This window comes from Chanodichthys erythropterus, chromosome 17 (assembly GCF_024489055.1).
Source record: "Chanodichthys erythropterus isolate Z2021 chromosome 17, ASM2448905v1, whole genome shotgun sequence".
Taxonomy (NCBI): domain Eukaryota; kingdom Metazoa; phylum Chordata; class Actinopteri; order Cypriniformes; family Xenocyprididae; genus Chanodichthys; species Chanodichthys erythropterus.
In genome coordinates this window covers 7,329,410-7,352,731 of record NC_090237.1, presented here as the reverse complement: position 1 = coordinate 7,352,731, position 23,322 = coordinate 7,329,410, and the positions used below count along the sequence as shown (strand labels likewise).

General features: G+C 36.8%; 1 protein-coding gene across 4 annotated transcripts in view; it reads right to left on the bottom strand.

Moving 5' to 3' along the window:
• Positions 1 to 23,322, bottom strand: part of tenm4 (teneurin transmembrane protein 4) — a 183,067-nt gene that overhangs the window by 84,608 nt on the left and 75,137 nt on the right. For all 4 annotated transcript variants that reach the window (XM_067364762.1, XM_067364761.1, XM_067364764.1 and 1 more), the window contains 4 exons: positions 18,124 to 18,225; positions 16,417 to 16,611; positions 12,510 to 12,710; positions 3,293 to 3,478 (listed from right to left, as the gene is read on the bottom strand). In XM_067364762.1, the coding sequence (XP_067220863.1) occupies positions 3,293 to 3,478; positions 12,510 to 12,710; positions 16,417 to 16,611; positions 18,124 to 18,225 (684 nt within the window). The remainder of the gene's footprint in view (positions 1 to 3,292; positions 3,479 to 12,509; positions 12,711 to 16,416; positions 16,612 to 18,123; positions 18,226 to 23,322) is intronic.

The window sequence follows — 23,322 nt, the reverse complement described above, 5'->3', positions numbered from 1 at the left end:
ACAGAGGGGCTGCAAAAGCGATTGCAAGGACAATAACATGCAACAAGCAAAACATCACATTACAGGCTGGGAGAGAGTTAAAGGTATGGTGTGACAGGGTAGAGAAAGAGAGAGATGTAGAGAGAAGTCTCAGTTTATCAGTTCCTGTACTACAGGAGTAAGAGTTTTTGGCAATACTTTCTATGAAGCCTGTATATATGCCTTATGTTGGACATTTTATTTATTTATTTATTTTACTTTGAATAGGCAAAGTATTACAATTTAGATGGAGGTTGATAATGCAGTATGAATATTTGTATAGCCAATTGGATGCAAAATAAAATTCATAAGTTACTAATTCTATAAAATTATTAAGGTTTAAGAAGCTTATAAAGAAAGAGCATGTCACTGATGAGACAGCCACACTTCAATCCAGCAGTGGAGAAGCAATACGTCATCTGTCGAACTGTACATTACATCATGGACCGTCACACTTACCACCTTTAATGGCACACGTGTTATTGGAAAGTATGGTCCCTGCGGTTGGGATGCTATGTTTCACTATGGTACATGTTTGAAGAACATCAATAATGCATCAAGAAAATATTAAAAGACAGAATGCTAGTGTACTGGCCCCAGGAAGGGAGGAAAAAAAACCCCAATAACATTAACTAACAACACCCCTGCATTAGAAGTTTTCTGGTTTTACAGAAGTCGGAAGTTCATAAGATCTAAATAGAATCTATATTTATTTGCTTTGTTCGCCTCTGGTGTTTTGTCAGGAGCTGTTACTGTTGAGTCTTTTCTAGTCACTGACTGATAAACTCAGAGACAAAATCAAAAGTTACAGCTGGATAAAAAACAATACCAGATCAGACTATGTGGTTCCTTTAACAGAGGAGATATGGCTTGGATGTTTTTGGATAAGATAAAGAGGATGAGAGACAAAACGTAGAACAGAGAAAGACACAATGATGTTGAGACACACACTAGTAAATGCAGTCTCACACAACAGACTTTTTACTGGCCCATTCAGATTCTTTAGGCGAGATGTATGACAAACGTTCAACACTTTAGTCTGGAACAACATTCCAATCAACCATCAGACTTTAGGGTTATGGTTGGTGTTAGGGGCAACACTTATCAACCAATCACTGCTCTTTGATTTAATTGATTAGTTCACTTCAGAATTAAAATTTCCTGATAATTTACTCACCCCCATGTCATCCAATATGTTTACATCTTTCTTTCTTCAGTCAAAAAGAAATTATGGTTTTCATTCCAGTATTTTTCTCCATTTAGTGGACTTCACAGGGGTTCAACAGGTTGAAGGTCCAAATGTCAGTTTCAGTGCAGCTTCAAAGGGCTCTACATGATCCCAGATGAGGAATAAGAGTCTTATCTAGCGAAACAATCGTCGTTTAAAAAAAAATAAAATAAAAATAAAAATTACATACTTTTTAAACACAAATGCTCATTTTGCAATGCTCTGTGATGTGCCACACATTACATAACCATGTTGGAAAGGTCACAAAAACTTTATCTCATTTTCTCCTACAGCTTCAAAATCATCCAACATCATTGTTTTACCATTTTTGGTAAAGTCCGTTTGATTTAGTCTTTGCACTTCGCTTTGTAGACACTGGATCTGTACTTCCGCCTACATCAACCGTGACCTTTCCAACATGATTATGTGATGAGTGGCGGATTGCAGAGCAGAGCAAGATGAGCACGACCGCTAGATAAGACCCTTATTCCTCATCTGGGATTGTGTAGAGCCCTTTGAAGCTGGATTGAAACTGCAATTTGGATCTTAAACCCATTGTACCCCAGTGAAGACCACTATATGGAGAAAAATCCTGGAATGTTTTCCTCAAAAACCTTAATTTAGTTTTGCCTGAAGAAAGTAAGACAGACAAACATATTGGATGACATGGGGTGAGTAAATTATCCGGAAATTTTAATTCTGAAGTGAACTAATCCTTTAAGGGGTAGGTTCGGGTTAGGTGGCACTTCCCAAAAATAAGGTACAACATAGTGCCTACTTTAAAATACAGAACTTTTCTTTCAACAAATGGTCATTGTTTAACCTTAACAAAAAAATAAACTTTTGGCAACCCTGTTACCAAATTTTTTTTTTCATGCTAGGTATTTTATTATCTTAAAGTCTGACCATGGAACAACCTAATACACCTGCCTCAAGCGAAGGACGGTTGCCTCTCTACATTTACGTGGGTTGTGTGCCATTGTGCAGTGAAACCAATATTAGACTGAATCTATTTCTAAAAGCATTAATTATAATCATCATGGTGTTAAAGTTGAAATGCTTTGACTATGACATGACTACTATTTTTATTGAGCATCATATTTGATACATTAGGCTTTTATGACTCATATAGTATAACATACGAGAATATGCAGCTCGCACTCGAGGATGGAAAAAATACACCTCAGTTTTATTCAGAGAACTAAGCAGAAACATGCAATTTGGTGCAGTTGCTGACATTTATATGGCCAAAAAGTAAGATGAAATTCCAAAAGCTTATAATGCAAGTCAATGAGATCTTTATAACAGTACAGCAGACTACTACTTACAATAAAATAATAACAAATACTCACAATAATATCTAAGTAAGATGGTATTTAAATGCTTCGTTTTATGATCAAAGCTCTGTAGATTTTATTGGGGGGACAAACACGTATAATGCAGTACAATGAATGATGATTGAGAGATGAACAGATACACGTCCCTCAAAGGCCTGATGTACCATATTTGATACTCATATTTTAACCATTTGGTATATTTTTTCCAATTCCAAATACAGTGGTACATTTTGGTTCAAATAAAACTAAATTAAAACACATGACTTACTAAAACAATAACCTTACCAAAAGGAAATGCAAAAATAATTAATATTTTTAAATAAAAAAAATAAAAAAAATAAATTCTTTAAACTGCTTTGCAATTTAATTCCCCAACGTAAAGAACGTCTTTCCAGTGACTGCTCTGCTCGTGCAATGCAAATGTTTGTGTTCAAAATGAACTAATGGAAAGGAACGAGAAAGAGAACAAGAAAGGAGGGAAATGATGAGTAGAAATGAAAAGACACCTTAGCACATTCCCACATTAAAATGCATGAAGACAAGCTTCATATCCTTGAGCAAACCTGTTCATGCTATGCCGAGTTGCACAAATTCAATTACGCATGCTTCTCTCACACCTCCCCGCCAACCCCTTCCCCCCCCGTCACGACTCCACCCTTATCCAACACTTCACGCACACATAAATTAATGCATCCCTCTTGCTCCTTACCGATGGTGCAATGTTCTCCGTTCCATCCCGGGCTGCATTCACACTTCCCGTCCTTGCAGGTTCCGTGCTCGCTGCAGCGTGGGTGACAAGCCCGTTGTTCGCACCCTGAGCCCATCCAGCCCTCGTCGCAGCGACAGCTGCCCGCCACGCAGATGCCATGACCACCACAGTCGGCTGCGCACAGCTCTGTGGGACAAGGGGAGAGAAGGGGTGTTACCGAATAGTAGTTGGGACAGGGGGTAAAGAGAAAGCAAATCCAGGAGTTATTGTCAGTGATGGGACGGCCACGCTCCACTACCTTGTCTGATGGCTAGTGAAAAGAAATTCCTGCACCTCATAAAGGGGGCAATCCCTTTTGGACAATACAAATCTAATAAGACCATTACAAAGCAGGGGTTCGAGGATTGTGGGAGGTTTAACAGGGCAGATTTTCTGCTGTGTCTCTTCTTTTTTGGATTCCTTCTTTTTGGGGGGGAAGTCATCCTTTTGTGTGGAGGGAAGTAGAAAAAAATTAAAAAAATAAAAGAAGAAAGTAAAGTCAAAGAACAAAATCCAATTTTGGCTTCCTATTGAAATAGAGACACACGCTGGATTATTTAAGTCGGTTTCACTGCATAAGTAATGAGATGGAAGCTGAGGTAGTGTTGCAAAAAGCTTTTTTTTTCCTATAATAATAATAATAATAATAAAGATCTGAGAGACAATAATTGAGATTTATTTCACAAATTAAATCTAACACATGAGATTTCTCAAATAAAATGGTCTGGGAAGATTTGGCTGTTTGAACCAGTTGTGCCAATTAATTCACATAACACTTTACTTGTCTAGTCAGTCTGAAATCTTGACATAATTAACAAGTTCCAGAAACATAAAAAGGATAATGATGAGGCATAAAGCACAAAACATCAAGTGAATGGGTAGTTAACACATAAATGCTTTTGTTAAGTTGACATGCCCAGCTATATTGTTATAATTCATCTAAAACTATTTGAAAGAGCATTTTGCTATTCTTTTATTTTATTAATTATCATCCATGTAGAATTTTTGTACTTCAAAATGTCACACCACAGAACAATAAAAAAATGGTATGGAAGCTTGTTTCTGCCACTGAATAAAAAATAAATAAATAAAAAAAAGGTAATTGTGACTTCTCACAATTCTGACTTTTGTTTCTCAGAATTGCGTGTTATAAAGTCAGAACTGCAGGACATAAAGTCACGATTGCCAGCTTTTAAGTTGTGATTGCATGTTATAAATTCAGAATTGCAGGATATAAAGTCACGATTGCGTGTTATATAGTCGTGATTGCATGTAATAAAGTCAGAATTGCGTGCTATAAAGTCAGGATTGCGAGTTATTAAGTCAGAATTGCGGGATATAAAGTCACAATTGCAAGTTATAAAGTCAGAATTGCAGGATATAAAGACACGATTGTGTGTTATAAAGTTGTGATTTTGCGTTATAAGGTCACGATAGCATGTTATAAAGTCAGAATTGCAGGATATAAACTCAGAATTGCGTGATATAAAGTCACGATTGCAAGTTATAAAGTCATAATTGCACAATATAAAGTTGTGATTGCGTGTTATAAAGTCACGATTGTGAGTTATAAAGTCAGAATTGCACAATATAAAGTTGTGATTGCGTGTTATAAAGTCACGATTGCGAGTTATAAACTCAGAATTGCGGGATATAAAGTCGCGATTGCGAATTATAAAGTTAGAATTGCAGGATATAAAGTCAGAATTGCATGTTATAAATTCAGAATTGCGTGTCATAAAGTCAGAATTGCGGGATATAAAGTCATGATTGCGAGTTATAAAGTCAGAATTGCACGATATAAAGTCAGGATTGCGAGTTATAAAGTTGTGATTACGTGTTATAAAGTCAGTATTGCAGGATATAAAGTCAGAATTGCGGGATATAAAGTCACGATTGCATGTTATAAAGTCAGAATTGCGAGATATGAAGTTGCAATTGCGAATTATAAAGTTAGAATTGCAGGATATAAAGACACGACTGCATGATATAAAGTCAGAATTGCATGTTATAAAGTCAGAATTGCATGTCATAAAGTCAGAATTGCGGGATATAAAGTCACGATTGCATGATATAAAGTCAGAATTGCGGGATATAAAGTCACGATTGCGTGTTATAAAGTCAGAATTGCAGGATATGAAGTCGCGATTGTGAATTATAGTTAGAATTGCAGGATATAAAGTCAGAATTGCGGGATATAAAGACACAATTGCATGTTATAAAGTCGTGATTGCGAGTTATAAAGTCAGAATATAAACACAATTCTGACTTTTTTGCGAGTTCATATCATGCAATTCTTACTCTATAACATGCAATTGCGAGTTACTAGTGAAAGCCAAAAGGCAATTAATAGTGAGAGAAAATTGGTCATCAGTTACCTATATACCATTTTTTTTTTTTTTTGTAGATTTGTATGGATTTTAACCACAAACAAAAACAAAACGAAATAATAAAATAAAATAAATTAGCAAAATAAAATAAATGTCCTGCCATGCAGTAGAACACACATACACACCTCACTCGGTTTTCATGTTTTCTGGGGAATTTCCATAGACAGTGATTTTTATACTGTACAAATTGCATATTCCATTATCTACCTCTAAATGTAATCATAATGTAGGGTTACACACACACACGATTTTAAAAGGTGGATACAATGTAAAAGAACAAATATTTTCATGTTATACAAATAAGAGTTTCAGAGTGTAGAGCAGTGGTTATGTACTGTTGTCTAATTAGCCAAATCTACGCGGAAGGGAGCCAGAAAAAAGGTCGCTTATAGGCCAATAATGAGTCAATTATGTTCTTGTAGCTCTGCATTTTGTCATTGTTACAAATTAAACAGTTAAGTTAGTCTTTTCAGGCACAAACCATAACATGGCATTACCAGATTTAAAAGCTTGAAGGAAAAAAAAAAAAAAAAAATCCTTCCCTCATGCTAATTACAACGCTGGGCCTTTGTTAAATTATGTAAATGCCCTTAATTTCACATGCAACATTTCAATTAGAGGCATCCTAATGGCATTTCATTGCTTAAAGTTGTCAAGGAGACACGCGGTTGCTCATTTTCCCTCGTTCTTATTCTCCTTTATTGTCCCTCTTTCAATTTGCTTAGTATTTTGCCCTTCGCTCTCTCGCATGCACACAAATACGTCTCGCTTGTTAATGCGAATATCGTTTCTCATAAAGGTGTTCCTCAAAGCGATTCTCATAAAGGTAACACAGCAGCCAAGTGACAAGATGATGCCATCTGTGAATCGTTCCCACAATGCTTCACTGCAGGGCAAAGACGCCATGAACGTTGTGCAATAATTGGGTAACTCCTTCCTGCGTCCTTTAATAGAGGAGGAGAACTAATTGATGCAGATCTTGATTGTTTGCAACAGCTCATTTCAGAATGCGTTGGAGCTGCCAGCCTGAAAACATGCAAGCGCTGAAAGCTTTCTTATTCAATTACCACAAGTGACCAAGAGAACTGAGACAAAAATGGGGGAAAAAGATGGAGAGACAGAGAGAGGAGGAAGTGATTTTCAGATTTTAGGAGTGGCTCTCTGTTTAGTTTTGTGGCATAACATTTATTTTACCCCCAACATTTATGTTATAACCATTATCAGTGCAACAGTTTGCCACTAATGGTTCCCAGATGTTTGCCAAAGGGGGTAAAAATACAGTTAAATTATTAAAGCTCACATTTTTCACAGTGTATCAATAACAATATGTGTTAAACTTGCTGGGTGTTTTTCTGGAGCGGTTGCAGTTCAGATCCTTGAGTTAAAGCAGAGGCCGGCTCAGGAGAGCACACATCTCGTAATAATTTAGTCATGCTGCATCTTTCGCTTGAGAAGCCAGGCTTTAAATGGCTATTTCCAGCAAATCCCTTGGATTACCTAATAGGTCAGTCTGTCTGCTTGCCATTAAAGTGAAATTCATATTCACAGTGTTGTGTTTCAAAAGTTTGCTGAAGCAAAATTCCCATTAGTTCTCTGATCTCTTAAAACCTTGTGGTGTTTACAATAGCAGTGACCAAAATAACAATATTGCATCACTTCTTTTGAGCATTTTGGAGGGATATTAATAATAAATGTCCCTGCTTCAAACCTGGTGTAGCAAAACAGCATTTGCCTTTCTGCCCTGCGTTACGGAAAAAGAAAAACTAATAACTCTGATAAGTAAACAAATCAAGTCTGCTGTTCTCTAAATGTTTTCATTAAAATAGACAAACGATATTTAGGGATGCACGATACTAAATTTCTCTGCCGATACCAATATTCTGAATGATATGGAAGCTTCTTTCAGCCACTGAATAAAAAATAACAAAGGCAATTGTGACTTTTTAGCTCACAATTCGGACTTTTTTCCCGGCAATTGTGAGTTTACATCTCGCAAAAAAGTCAGAATTGTGAGAAAAAAAGTCAGAATTGCAAGATATAGCCTACCTCGCAGTTGTGAGTTCACATCTTGCAATTATGACTTTTTTTTCTCAGAATCACATGATATATTGTCGCAATTGCGAGCTATAAAGTCAGAATTGTAAGATATAAACTCGTCTTTTTCCTCCCACATAATTCTACTTTATAATTCGCAATGGTTAGTTTACATCTCACAATTCTGAAAAAAAAGTCATGATATCGAGATGTAGTCTAAACTCGCAATTGAGAGAGAAAAAAAATCAGAATTTTATATCACGCAATTCTGAGAAAAAAAGTCAGAATTGTGTAATAAAAAGTCACTTTTTTTTGTCTGTGGCGAAACAAGCTTCCATAGAATGATCTGCCGATACCGATTTAAGGAAAAATTAATGCTGTAAACTACACAGGGAACCCTCTCATTTGCTACTATAATATTAGAGCTTAAAAGTAACAACAGAGCCCAAACTATTACATTCAACTGCTATTTATTTTCAGATATAATAACTGCACTTAAATAAATACCGGAATGTTTGTATACAACTCAGTTGCACATAAAGTAGTGTTCATAAACATAAACAATTTATTTAAACATTCATATATAATTAACAGTAAATAAGCTTCTCTCTTTTTTTTTTATTTTTTTTTTATAGCTGACTAATGAACTGTGAACTATGGGCTTTATAACTTTCCTGAGATAAACGCAACGTTAAAGGTGCCCTTGATTCAAAAATTGAATTTACCTCGGCATAGTTGAATAACAAGAGTTCAGTACTTGGAAATGACATACAGTGAGTCTCAAACTCCATTGTTTCTTCCTCCTTATATAAATCTCATTTGTTTAAAAGAACAGGCGAATCTCAACATAACACGGACTGTTACATAACAGTCGGTGTGTACGCCCCAATATTTGCATATGCCAGCCCATGTTCCCAACATTATGAAAGGCATTAGACAAGGGCAGAACGTCTGGATGTGCACAGCTGGATCATCAGACTAGGTAAGTAAGCAAGAACAATAGTGAAAAATGGCAGATTGAGCAATAATAACTGACATGATCCATGATTACATGATATTTTTAGTGATATTTGTAAATTGTCTTTCTAAACGTTTCATTAGCATGTTGCTAATGTACTGTTAAATGTGGTAAAATTATCATCGTTTCTTACTGTATTCGCGGAGACAAGAGCCGTCGCTATTTTCATATTTAGACACTTCCAGTCTGTATAATTTATAAACACAACTTCATTCTTTATAAATTTCTCCAACAGTGTAGCATTAGCCGTTAGCCATGGAGCACTATCAAACTCATTCAGAATCAAATGTAAACATACAAATAAACACTGTACTTACGCAATTAGACATGCTGCATGACAAAACACTTTGTAAAAATCTATTTTGAGGGTTATATTAGCTGTTTGAACTTTTTTTATGTTGTTTAAGGCAGTCGCGAGCTCTTGGGGTGTGGAGCACCATATTTAAAGGGTCCGCGTTCCCTGAATCGGCTCATTTATAATGATGCCCCAAAATAGGCAGTTAAAAAAAAATTTAAAAAAAAAAAAAAAATCTATGGGGTATTTTGAGCTGAAACTTCACAGACACATTCAGGGGACACCTTAGACTTATATTACATCTTTTAAAAAAAAAAGTTCTAGGGCACCTTTAAGTGACATATTCACAAGCTGTTTTATTCACGTCTTTCCGTGGTTGAAACGCAGATTGTGCGATTAAATAAGACAGGATACTTTTCAGTAAATAGTACTGTATCTTTCAACATACGTACATAATGCTATAACTTGTATTAAAGTGAAAGAAAAGACTCACGCTCTGTGCTGCCACTTTAACTGAGGCGCTACAGCGATCTGTCACGTCACATTTAAGAGCGTCAAAACGCCATTTATTGTTTGAATTTCACTTTGGACAGAATTTGAAAGCTGAGACTGTTTCTTAATAGAAGTAAAGCACAACACTCTTTGTGATTATTGGATAGGAGGCACACTACAAATATTGTTTGGTATAGGGGAAACAACCGCAGACCTGGCAACCCTGGCTTGAACTATGGGTTATTCATAGGGTGAAATAGAGCATGCTTTAATGTCAATTTTTTTTAACTGGTAATGCATTGACATGTTAACAGCCTTAAATTCAACACAAGAGACATTTTATTTACACACAGTACGAGTTTCAGTCTGATAAATTTTCCCGCCCCCTTTTGATTGACAGGATATAATCGGCCCATCATTTAAACAATCAACCGATGGGAGATGGTAAAAATAATTGCTTTTATTGGCCAATAAAATAAAGTACACATATATACTATTACTTTTGTTAGTTAAAAGTTTAGGCGCATCTCCTGGTTTCAAACAACTCTACTGCTGTCAGGATTGTCTTTCACATTAACAAGTGTGTGACACCTTTCCAGTGTGATGTAAGAAGACATCGGTGTCCCATCTTGAGGGAAAATCAAAGCACACTATCCATAGGTCACTGTCAGAACCTGGCTCTCGTCCTCTGCCATGAGCTGCTAAACTGCTTTTACTGTATCAAATGCTGCTGTTTCACCCCCACCTCCTGATGGAGGTCTAACTAGCATGACTGAAACAGCTCAAATGTGGAAAAATCTCTGTGAAAAGGTGGTCAGGCATGACCGGGAGAGGGGTCGAGAAGAAAGGACTAAAGTGTTTTGAAAGCATGGAGAATTTGACCAAACTTCCCATTCTTGATGGAATAAAAGAAAGGAAATGGCACAGTGCTAACTTTATCAACCAAGTTTAGAAATAGCTGTTTAATTCAGGGAAAAAATGTCTTTGAAGTGTTTCTAATTTAAACGATCTATTATAGACAATAGACTGAGCATTTATCGAAGCACTTCACATATATTGTTTTCTCAGAATTTTCTCAATCACACAAGCCAAGAACAGTGAGGTAAATTATGTGGAGCATGAAATTACACCCTGAAACCTGTAGTCACCGCTGTCATGGCAACAGGTGGCGTGGAGATTAGCAAAGATAAGCTGCATCAAGTTTCATTTAGAGGGTTTACGAGATTTTAACATTAATCAGTTCATGCACAGGCACGCATAAATACGTGATGAACCGCTCACAAAGAGACAAGTTCACAAACACAGGTGTACGATTTGCCCTTCAGATTAGTGTGACGCTAACACTGTCCCCCATACTGCGCTCTGAGACACAGACAATTGATATGATCAGATAAGGTAGGTATTTGTATGAGATAGTTATATGATTATTAAATCAAAGGTGAAGAAGAAGCAATCTATCTTTTGAATATGTTACTTACTCACTATAAAGGCCTGGGTGTATTATATATGTATGTTTCAGATTTACTTCAGTATAGTGTTAATTTCGTTATTGAAAACTATGATGAAAAATGTCCGCCGACAACCTTTATTTCCTTGACTAAGACGACACAATGACGAGATGGCACCAATGTCTTTAAATGATAACTGAGACTATATCAACATGCAATATCTTTGGGGAAAAATACAAGACTAAAATGTAGTTAAAAGGTGTGTTGTTAACTAACACTACAACTATTAAAACTGGTGTTCAGTAATTAAAATAAAGCTAAAATAAATATCAAATGTAAAACAAAACAAAAAAAGTAACTAACTGGAAAAAAAAAAGTTTAATTACTAAAACTATGCAAACTAAAACTGAGGTTAAACTAAATGGAAATATAAGAAATAAAATGAATAAAAATGACTAAAGCACATTATAAAATAACTTAAAACTAAAAATACAAAAATAAAGGCTAATTCAAAATATTAATACATATTAGAATATGAAAAATATTAAAACAACACTGATTGGTGCACACAAATGAAAATAACTAAATAGTTCTTCCTTGAGTTCATATAGTAACAATGATAAATAAATACATACATAAATGGGTCATTGACAAATAAGGTTTTTGAAGGTGTAAAAATACATAATAGAGATATAATTAATTTTGAAGTTTTATCAAGTGCTAAAAATGAGATTATGTGGTTTGTATAATCAATTAACACTGCTTTTGTCATTTTATACAAGATGGACAATTTTTAAAATATTACAACATTTTCCATGTTTTATAGCGGTTGTACCGAATGACCTGATGTTTCGGGGGATGTGTATGATCAAGTGAAAACATGAATTTTTCAAATAGTTAAAAGAGTCTTAGTTACTTTGCTTCATGACCATGTGGTCCTGTGCAGGTGTCTGAATGATGTCACATCCTGTCACATGATCGTTGAACGCATGACTTGATCCAGAATGGCCCCTTTATATTGGTTACTTCATTAATTTTTCCGGACATTCTTTCTCATAACAAAGCAACACTTCTACACGTAATTTTAATACCATTTTGCACTATGTTGATATATGATGTTATAAATTCATGCCAGAATAAAAAATATATACATTTATTTCATTTTAAGATATTTTAATTACAAATGAAATGGCTGTATTGGCTTTTAGACGGTTAAACCGAATGACATTTTGGCACTTCAAAATCTTCAAAATACCTTTATATGTAGCAAAATATAATTAAAACCCTTTGGATTCAATAAAAGAGATCTATTTGTACTACCTTACATACTTTGGATGTCATAGCTTTTTTTAAAAAATTATTATTATTAAGGCCTTTGGACAAAACATGACCCGTCACGTCACTGACCCATATACATGCAGTGTAACAAGGCTGAAATAGGGAAACACATCAAGTGAACATAATAGCTCAGGACATTACGTCATTCCACCACTGTACTGACCTGTGGAGCAGTCGTGTCCGGTCCAGTTGGGGTCACAGTTACAGCTGTTGGTATCAGCCAAGAAGGTCCCATGTCCAGAGCACTGCTCCATACAGGAAGCACGTGGACTCTCGCATCCAGGACCTCCCCAACCTACAAAACAGTGGCACTCTCCACGTACACAGACACCTCTCCCAGAGCAGGTCGGGTCCAGGCAGTCCACTGCACACAGAACACATTGTGCAGGCATTAATTAACTTGTTTTCACATAGCCAATTCAAAGCAGAATTCAAAGTAAAAAATACATCATCAAAGCCATTTCTTATCAGACTAAATTCATCATCAAAGACGAGCGCACTAGATCAAACTTGAACACATGCATGTATTAACATCAAACTGTCATAGCTCAGTGTCCCCTGCTGTTCATCTTCCTTTCAATGCATGACTCAGACCTTAGTCATCCACCCTATAGACCAAAAAAGAACGACTCTAGAGGTTTAGCTCTTGTAGCGGAATAGTGCGCCACAAGCCCAGCCGCGTCTGAGTAGGCCTTACACTTCAAAAAAACCCTGAGAGAAACAGGATTTACAAACGGTCAAAGTAAATGGCTGCATTCGCTGTCGTGCAGTAAACTGGCAGGTGGGAAGAGTGTTGCTCTCTCTCTCTCTCTCTCTCTCTGACTTCTCTAGCTGCTGGTAATGAGATTTCCTCTCTGCGCAGAGAAGGGAAAGACTGGCGCGGTCGGAGCATGTTCTGCTAAATTGAAAAGCGATGCTGGATGTGGTCCCCCCACTTACTGTGAACCCAAAACCAAGCGTGACAGAATGCAAACAAGGACACCTACAATGGCCCATGGGCGAAAAACTCAGCTTCCTGTACCCATGTTACTCTTAAATCATTTCTAATCCTTGTTGAACAATGAACTAGGATCAGTCACCCCCAATAAACATTCTCAAGATGGATGTTCACAAAATAAAGTAAAAACTTCTGCAGCCCATTTGACTTCAAATATGACATCCGTGAAAAAGGATATTCAAAGGGAAAAAAAAAGAAAAAAAAAATGTAGGCAGCAGGGTTGTGCAAAATTTAGAACTGAACTGAGTAAGTCTTTGAAATTCCAATTTAATTTCTGAATTTGAATTGAGATAGCAAATAGAATGCACAACAGCAATTTGAGTTTGAATTTAAGAAAGTAAAATTAAAACGAAATGAAATGCAATTAATGTTATTCTTAACTAGAGAACTAGTTTGAAAAAAAATAAAAGTTAGACAGAACAATCATATGCTAAAATGAATGAATACATAATAAAATGATAAAACGAACAAATTAATGAAAGAATGTTAGAACAAAATATACAATTTTAAAACAAACGATAGAATGCTACAATGAATTATACAATGCTAAAACAAACAAACAAAAAATGCTTGTTTGTAACAGAATGCTAAAACAAAATAGAATGCTAGAAAGAATAAAATTCAAGAACGAATGATAGAATGCTAAAACAAAGAAACAATAGAATGCTAGAACGAACAAACGATAGAATGCTAGAACAAACGAAAGAATGCTAAAACAAACAAACGATAGAATACTAGAATGAACAATAAAATGCCGAGACAAACAAATGATAGAGTGCTAGAACAAACAATAGAATGCTAAAACAAAAATGATAGGATGCTAGAACAAATGATATCCTAAAACGAACAATAGAATGCTAATACTAACAAACAATTGAATTCTAGAACGAATGATAGAATGCTAAAACAAACAACAGAATGCTAGATTGAACAAACCATAAAATGCTAGAATGAACGATATAATGCTAAAACAAACAATGCTTGAATGAACAACAGAATGCTTAAACAATAGAATGCTAGAATGAAAGAATTCTAGAACAAACAATAGAACAGTAAAACAAAGAAACAATAGAATTCTAGAATGAATGATAGAATGCTAGAAAGAAAGAATTCTCGAACGAACAATAGAACGGTAAAACAAAGAAAAAATAGAATGCTAGAATGAACGATAAAATGCTAAAACAAAAATGATAGAAGGCTAGAACTAACGATATCCTAAAACAAACAATAGAATTCAATAACGAATGATAAAATGCTAAATCTAACAAATGATAGAATTCTAGAACAGATGATAGAATGCTAAAACAAATGAATGATAGAATGCTAGAACGAAAGATATGCTAAAACAAACAATAGAATGCTAGAACGAAAGATAGAATGCTAAAACAAAAAGAATAGAATGCTAGAACGAAAGATATGCTAAAACAAATGACAGAATGCTAGATCGAAAATGAAAATGCTAGAACAAACGATAGAATGCTAAAACTAACAAACAATAGAATTCCAGAACAAATGATAGAATGCTAAAACAGACAAACAATAGAATGATAGAACGATTGATGAAAGGCTAAAATGATTTTTTTGCTATTTCTCTAAACAGTAGAAACAGTAATAGTATGAAATATTATTACAATTTAAATAATTGTTTTTGTATTTTAATATATTTTGAAATTTAATTTATTAATGTGATCCAAAACTAAAATTACATCATTACTCCAGTCTTCAGTGTCACATGATGCTTCACAAATCATTCTAATATGCTGATTTGATGAAAAAAAAAAAAAAAAAAAAAAATATTGCCACCCCCAAACTTTTGAACGGTAGTGTATATCTATTCGAAAATCTAGGTGTGAATCAAGAATGTGCCCTCACAGATGGCTAACATGAGTCCAGCTGGGACATGATGGGAAAAGAGGGATGGGGTCGCTACATTGCCAACTCCCTTTACCATGACACAAATGGGTGGAGAGGCCGTTCCTATAGATGAGCAGGAGTTCAGGTCTCTTAGCAGATGGTTTGGGCACAAGGCACAGAGATCATAGGCTAAATGACAAGAGCCTCTCTCCTGGCAATTAATCATCACCGCCTGAAGGTCGCAGGCGAAGAAAGGTAGAACCGTTAAAGGGCCAGCGTCGGCATTCTCTTCCTTCAACGGCCGATGGTGAGACCCGAAATAGAATTGCCAGGGGTCAGAAGAGTCAGAACATACTATTTGTCAAAACTGGCCACATCATTTTTCATCTTGAAATGAGAGCCTTCAAAAACTGCCAAACACAATGGCTACTTTAATCTTATCTCTTCACAGCTCGGTCGCCCCTATCGCCGGGCTGCTGTAGTCTCAGACTTCTCAGTGCAAATTTGACTTATTGGATCTTGACCCAAATGAATTGTTCTTCACTTAATGGATTGCTTTGGACCCTCAGAAGTATCCATAATGCATGTAAAGGAGCAAGGAGACTTCCTAGGCGTAACGAGACGAGTCGGATACTTATGGGCCTGCTACAAACTCGAAGGTCATGTACGCCCATCTTAAATATTCAGAAGGGTACGTATGCATACTAAAAAAGGCCAAGACGGGCCTCTTTCTCCATTTCTGTGTGATTTGGTGCATAAAAAAGAGATTATATAATGGTGCAAGGAAGGTGATATTACACACTACTGGTCAAAAGTTTGGAAGTTTTCTATTTTAATGTATTTAAAATATAATTGATAATAATAATAAATGTTTCTTGAGCAGCTATTCAGCATATTAGAGTGATTTCTGAAGGATCATGTGACACTGAAGACTGGAGTAATGATGCTGAAAATTCAGCTTTGATCACAGGAATAAATTACATTTTAAAATATATGTATGTCAAATATTTTTAATATGATAATTTTATTATGACCTCTTTCAAAAACTTTAAAAAATATTAATTATTCCAAACTCTTGACCAGCAGTGTATATTGGCTGGAAGGTTTTGTTTTCCCTCAAATTTTAAGAGTATGTTAGCAAAAAAAAAAAAAAAAAAAAATATATATATATATAAAATAAATAAATAAATAAATAAACAAAATTCATATATTCTGGTACCTTCTTCGCAGTTCTCCCCTTTGTAGCCTGGATTACAGATGCAAGTTCCCACAATGCATGTTCCATGTCCGCTGCAGGTTATGTCGATGCACTGATTTGTAGGAACATCACATTCGGATCCTTTCCAACCGCTGTGACACATGCAGCGGCCTTTGAGGTACTGACCGTTCCCACTGCAAAGCACCGGACAGGACGCTGGAAAGAGTACACACACACACAACATGTAAAAGGTCTGCCAAACCGAGCTTCAAAAGAACACTGCTTGGGCTGGCCTGCTGGACTCTCGGAAGAAGATGGCAACTCATGTCTGTGTGAAAATCAATATGAGCACTGCAGCAAAAGCTACCGTAGTAAAAGTGAGTGAAACCATATCGATCCAGAAGTTTTATGCATGAACAAGGGATTTCTGAATAGCGAATGATCAAGAGACTAGAATACACTAGAATCATGCAAACAGCAGAGAGAGAAAGAGCAAGAGAATTCATAGTGAAAAATCAATGTTGAAGTGACAGGGCCAAAATACCTCGGTTACAACATAACTAGAATTTTTGATCTCATGAACCCCAAATGCATACATTTTGAAGTGTCTAATTGTATGCATGTGTGTGTGTGTATATATTATATATATATATATATATGGGTCAATGGCGAATAAGGTTTTTAAAAGTGTAAAACAGATATAATTAATTCATTTTTTTTTATAAATTAATTTAAGTTTTATGAAGTGTTAACAATGAGATTATGTGGTTTTTATAATCAATTAACACTGCTTTTGTCATTTTTACAAGATGGCCAATATTTGTCACCAAAAAAGTCATTTGGTGTAACCAAAATTTATTTTTTTAAGGAATGACTCGGTTACATTTGGTTACACCGAATGACGATATTTTCAAACAATGCTAACAGGCTGATATCTAGCTAGCTAGCAAAAGGACAATCAGACATTTTATATTTAGTACAAGTTTTTAAAATATTACAACATTTTCCATGTTTTATAACAGTTGTACCAAATGACCTGATGTTTCAGAACATGCATATGAGCAAGCGAAAACATGAATGTGGTCCTGTGCAGGTGTCTGAATGATGCCACATCCTGTCAATGATATTGACCGCATGACTTGATATACGTACATATACACACACTCACATATACTATGTAAACAGAAACTTATGTAAGATGTTATTAATCGTGATTAATCGATTTGACAGATTCACACTGATTTGACATTGCTATATAATTATACAGACACTAGATATAATTTTTGATATATTTTTACTAGTGGGTGCAGGACACTATAGTTCATTTATGTAAGTGAGGCTAGCAAAATAAAGTAAACTGTGACATATTATACCTAAAAATTCTTCATTCAGTGGCCTACCAGTAAAATTGATTAAATTATTCAGACACTTTGACCTGACCATGTCTACTTAAGTGTTATCTGACATTATCAACATTTTTTTTTTCTGACACCATTCTTGTCAAATTGTATTATATTTTATATACAGTACAGTCCAAAAGTTTGGAACCACTAAGATTTTTAATGTTTTTAAAAGAAGTTTCGTCTGGCTACCTTGATTATGTTTGTAAGAAAGGGAAAATGCATGAATGACAGAAAATGTGAAACAGAAATGACTGCAGGGATGATGGACAAAGTAATAAAGAGAGAAAAGTTGACTAATGGAGGAGTAGGTCAACAGAAATCTCACCTCTGCTGCAGTCGGGTCCTCTAAAGCCAGGAAAACAGTGGCAGTTTCCAGCCACACAGTCTCCATTTCCAAAACAGTTACTAGGACAGTCATCAATAGAGTCTGCAAGAGAATGTCATCAATGTTTGTCAGAATGATGTACATTCATCAGTGCTTCACCTGCTGGATTCAGTTTATTCTCTTTCCCTAAAGAATGTGGTGCAAAAAGCTTAATTTCCTGTTGTGCTCCATGTTCTGTTTCGATTTTAAAGGGGTCACATCAGACAAAAAATAATCTAATTTTACTTGATCTTTCAAAAAAAAAGAGTTCACTATGAAAACATAGTGTAATTTTCAGAACTCAAAACTCTATCCCCAGGCCATTTAATGAAACTAAGCATGAAAAACAGCTCAAAGACAGAGCTGATATTAAAGTCATAAGAAATTGTTGAATTTAGCATCATAACAATGAGGTCTTTTGGAGGGGATTTTTTTAATGCTAAACTACTTTGTTCTATGCAGAAAAAAAAACAAACAAAAAAAACAAAAAAAAATAACATTTTGTTTAATCATTCCGATCAGTCCAACACAGAAATATTGGCTCAAATCAAGTACAGGAATAAGAAAAGTAATACAATATGAGCAAACAAAGTGTGACATTTTCTGTTAGCTAGAAGGTCTAAGGTGAAGTGGAACTCAAGTGGAGCCACTTGACGAATTTACTTCAGCCTAATGAGGAACTCTCCATAATTAGCTGTAGCTGTTTTTGGGACACGACACTAACATTGACCATTGCAAAGCCAACATGAGTGCATGACACATTCAGTGACACGGCTAATGGAAATTCCATCTAACACCCTACTTCAGTGAAGCGTGCTAATTTAAATGCAAGAAATGTCGACATGTCAATTACAAGATTTCTGACTTCAAGCAGGAGTATATATAAAAGGGGTTTATTACAGATTGCAGATATATTAGACAGACTCCTGGTGCGAAGATTGGTGCTTGATTCTTGGTAGACATCGTCTATTCACACTGACAGCAATCTAGAAGCATTTAGATAACGGTCTTAAGTGATCTTGTGCCATCACAGATTTAAAACTCATGAATATTAGTTTATTCATAAATATGTATAAAGGGTCTATATAATATATGGATACACTGATCAGGTCTGTAATAGAGTAAGCACTCTAAGTCTAAAGTGCATATAATGACATTAGAAGTTTAAAACATAATGTAATAATTTCGATAGCAAGTTATTTTTCAATATAAAACTCTTTACAGAGTGATTTGCAATCATTCTTGATGACCAATTAAAGTCCTCAAATTAACTTTTTATTTGATAACTTGCTACATCTGTCCCCGGATTCTGTAGCTTAGTGGATAAACACATGGATCAACTACCAAATGCTAAGCATGAATCACTTTCTGCGACTGATAACAACTGCAACGGAGGCACAGAAAAACATAAAAACAGACAAATTTGTGCCAGATCGTCACTTGTTATAACACACACAAGAAAAAAAAAACCCTTCCTACTACTTCCTTTGCATTAGATGTGGTGTGGTGGGGACAAATTTTTCCATAGTGAACATAAATGACGATATATTGTAAATTTACTGACATGATAAACTTCCGTTTTTGTACCAAGGCAAATCCATACACAATTCTGTACAGCTAAAATCAGACGCAACCTGAATTAAACATGAAATAGCGGTGAAAAATATTCCCTCTCTAAGGATCCCCGCGAGTCGCTGGTGCGCCTGGGGCTGAGCTCTCTCGACAAAGATGCTTTTGTGTCGGACAAAGGGCTGGAAATGTGAGCCCGGACACAGCCTTCCCCTTCCTCAAGAGAGTCAATCATCGCAGAGGATGCAACAGACGGGAAGCTGAACAGAGGGAAGGGGGGAGAAAAGAAGGAGAGAGGGCGGTAACTAGACTGTGCTGCAGAGAAGGTTTTTGAAAGAATTTTAAAGGCACAAGTCTCTTGATGTGAGAGGAAAAGGCTGGCAGATTGGCTATCCCCTGGTACACCCGAGCCTATCAAGACTTCGGTAGGGTGTTTGATGGCTTCCAGCTGCCTCTTCTAAGCCTAGGGCACATACAGGTCTCTCAAAAGCCTGTGGCGGCTATGGGCAAGAGTGTACATGAGTATAGTGCCCTAAGATTAAGTCTTTGCCATTTGTATGAAATGTCAACAGAGACAATTATACATGAGATGGCTTCATATCTGTCAAGAAAGTGCTAGAGACTCTCTCCACATGTGTCAGTGGAGCGCAATCTATCTCTTGCTGTGGCTCTGTCACTCTCATGTAAAGCATTTTTGACACTATGTCTGATCTGAGTTCAGTACCTGCAGTCCAGATCCTTCATTTCCCTTCAGAACTGTCACATATAATTCCATCTTTAAGTCTGTGTCCAGCCATGAATTTGAAAAGAGTCCATATTTCTTCATGCTTTTAAGACTTTCATTGGTGCCACTCAGAGAGAACACAAGAACTCCATTCAAAGCGGTACCAAAATAAATTACGATTTAACCTGTCTGGTCGTTGCATTTCCTATAAAAGCCATAAGCCTTGAGGAGAAGTGTATAATTTCCATGCTATTAGTAGCACTGGGTGGCTGCTGGGTGGTTGCTTATTGGTTCAAATCAAAAGCATCAACCTTCAAGTCTTTATGATATTCTGGTCTCAACATATGGCTGGGGTTTCTCATTCAAATTTACGTTTTATGTAACCGCAGTGGTTCTGGGCATGTGATAAAAAGCGCAACTCTTACAGGTTGGCCAGTTTTCTTTACAGTGCATTAGAACTTATAAATTAGAAAAAAAAAACTGTCCCTTTGACGGCATGCAAAAATTTATGTTGGTTCGGACAAATGCATTAACATCATTTGATTCAAATTCAATCGTTTTTGGCACACCAGATTTTTGCAACAAACATTCACTTCGGAGTGAAATTGTTTAAAATACTAACTCCAAATATAAGTAATAGTAATGATTACACAAATCGTCTTTAATCTCTTAAACTGATCTGACATTAATTACTCCTTTTTGCTCTTGTATAGCACAGGTCTGCAGTTCTTGGCTTCAATATGCGATAAATATATAATATTAAAATTGTTGTTGAAGGTCTGTCGGCTGCTTTGAAGGCCGAGGGACCAGAGCAATCAGCTAGAGAAGCATCCTTGATAACTCTGACAACAGAAGACCACATGGCGGGGACAAATGAGACTGTGTCGCACATGGGACGGATACCTTAGCTCTGTAATGAGTCGTCATGAGAATTATGGTGAGAGAGGCATAAAGATATAAAAAAGAAAGAAACAAAAATAGAGATTCAGAGAGACAAAGAGCAAGAACAATAGAGATATTCAACTTCAGGTCCCCTATGGACCATGGCATACGTGTACCCAGAGGAAATCTGTATTGCTCGGAGGTTGCTCTTATAGCTCCGGAGATTTAATTGAGATGTCACTACTATAAAACGAACGTGGATTGTATAGCATTATTACATTTGTCTTGGAAGACTGTTATATGAAATTTTCACAGTGAAATCTGACTTTTGTTTGTGTAACTGGTCCTACTCGACCTGCTCCAAGCGGGATTCGAACCGGCGTCTCTGGCATGAGAGGTGGGCACACTAACAAGGACGCTAATGGCCGCAGCCTCTAGCGTCAGTTGGTAGTGCACCTCTTGAGGCCAGGGGAGTGAGGATTACATGCACAGCTCTTACTAGCTTGCCTCCGTAACACTCACCCCCTTAAACCTCCCATCCGGGTCACAGCACCAAATGTGACCGGTCCTACTTGACCTGCTCCGAGGGGGATTCAACCCAGCTTCTCCGACATGAGAGGTGGATGCGCTAACAACAATGCTGAAGACCGCAGCCTCTAGCGTCAGTTGCTATTGCACCTCTTGAGGACAGGGGAGTGAGTTTTATTCACACAGCTCTTACTAGCTGGCCTCCGTTACACTCACCCCATTAAACCCCACTCCCATCTGGGTCACGGCACCAAATTTAATGGATCCTACTCAACCTGCTCAGAGCAGGATTCGAACTGCCATCTCTGGCATGAGCTCTAACAAGGCTGCTAAAGGCCGCAGACTCTTACCGGCACAGCTCTTATAGCTTGCCTCCATTACAGTTGCACAGTTTGAAACACTGTCAGGAACTCTACAGATGTCACTAGGGTCTGAGAAGCAGGAGACTTAAGAGTCCCCTTTTGCTCTATATTTAATCTCACTTCAATCTATAAGAGACATAGAAATATTAAAAATCTAATGTGCAGTGTATTTTCTATAAGTAAAAGGCAGTTTATTTATTCACATAAATGCGTAAAGGAAGGATATTATGGAAGTGTGCGCCACTAGTGACCAACTGTCAAAAACAAAAAAAAAATGTCTTTTGTTTCCTGAACAGTTCCCCATCCATGACTGGTCAGACAAACAGAGAGCCAATGCCCCAATCTCAAACCACGTGTTGAGCCTGTGTTGCTGTGCTAGCCTGGTCAGGAAGCCAAAACAAATAAGGTAATGTTTCAAAACTGCCTCAGTGCCACAGTGTTTTCTAAGGGCTTACATATAGCTGTCTCTGCATATTAAACTGGAATAACAAAGCATTTAAACACCAAGAATTCAGCTCCATAAGCTAAACCTTGACTTTAGTGTTGCTCAACTGAAAAATGGGTGCAGTTTGAATCCCTCTGAAGGTCGCATCCACATGACCTACTTTCTTTCAGTCTTTCTCACCCTCTCGATCTCCTTTTTCTTTCTTCACCTACACTTTCTGCCTCCCTCTGAGCACCATATCTCAGAGTCAAATCAACTCAGACATGACTCCTGTTCCAGGGCCTCTTTCTCTGAAGCCCACCGTCTTGGCCCTAAACCGCAGGTGGCCAACAAACTCTCAATGGAGGTTGCATTCAAGAGCACCGAACACAGGATAAACAGACTGTCTCTTTCTCTCCTCATCTTCCGCCACACTAAACCACCATGTCATGTCTCATATTTAAGGTATCGTATTCCATCCTTGCTGGGGGTGGTAGGGCGCAGTGCCGTCTTTCCCTCTTATGAGCTGGAAGTGCAGAAATGGATGTGTGGCAGACACACTCGCATCGATCGTCAGGCTGGCAAGCCCCTCCTCCCTGCCGTTGCAGATGGACCATGGCCCAGGAGCATTTAATTAAAGAGCATGTGAGAACAGCTCCCAGCTGCCACCT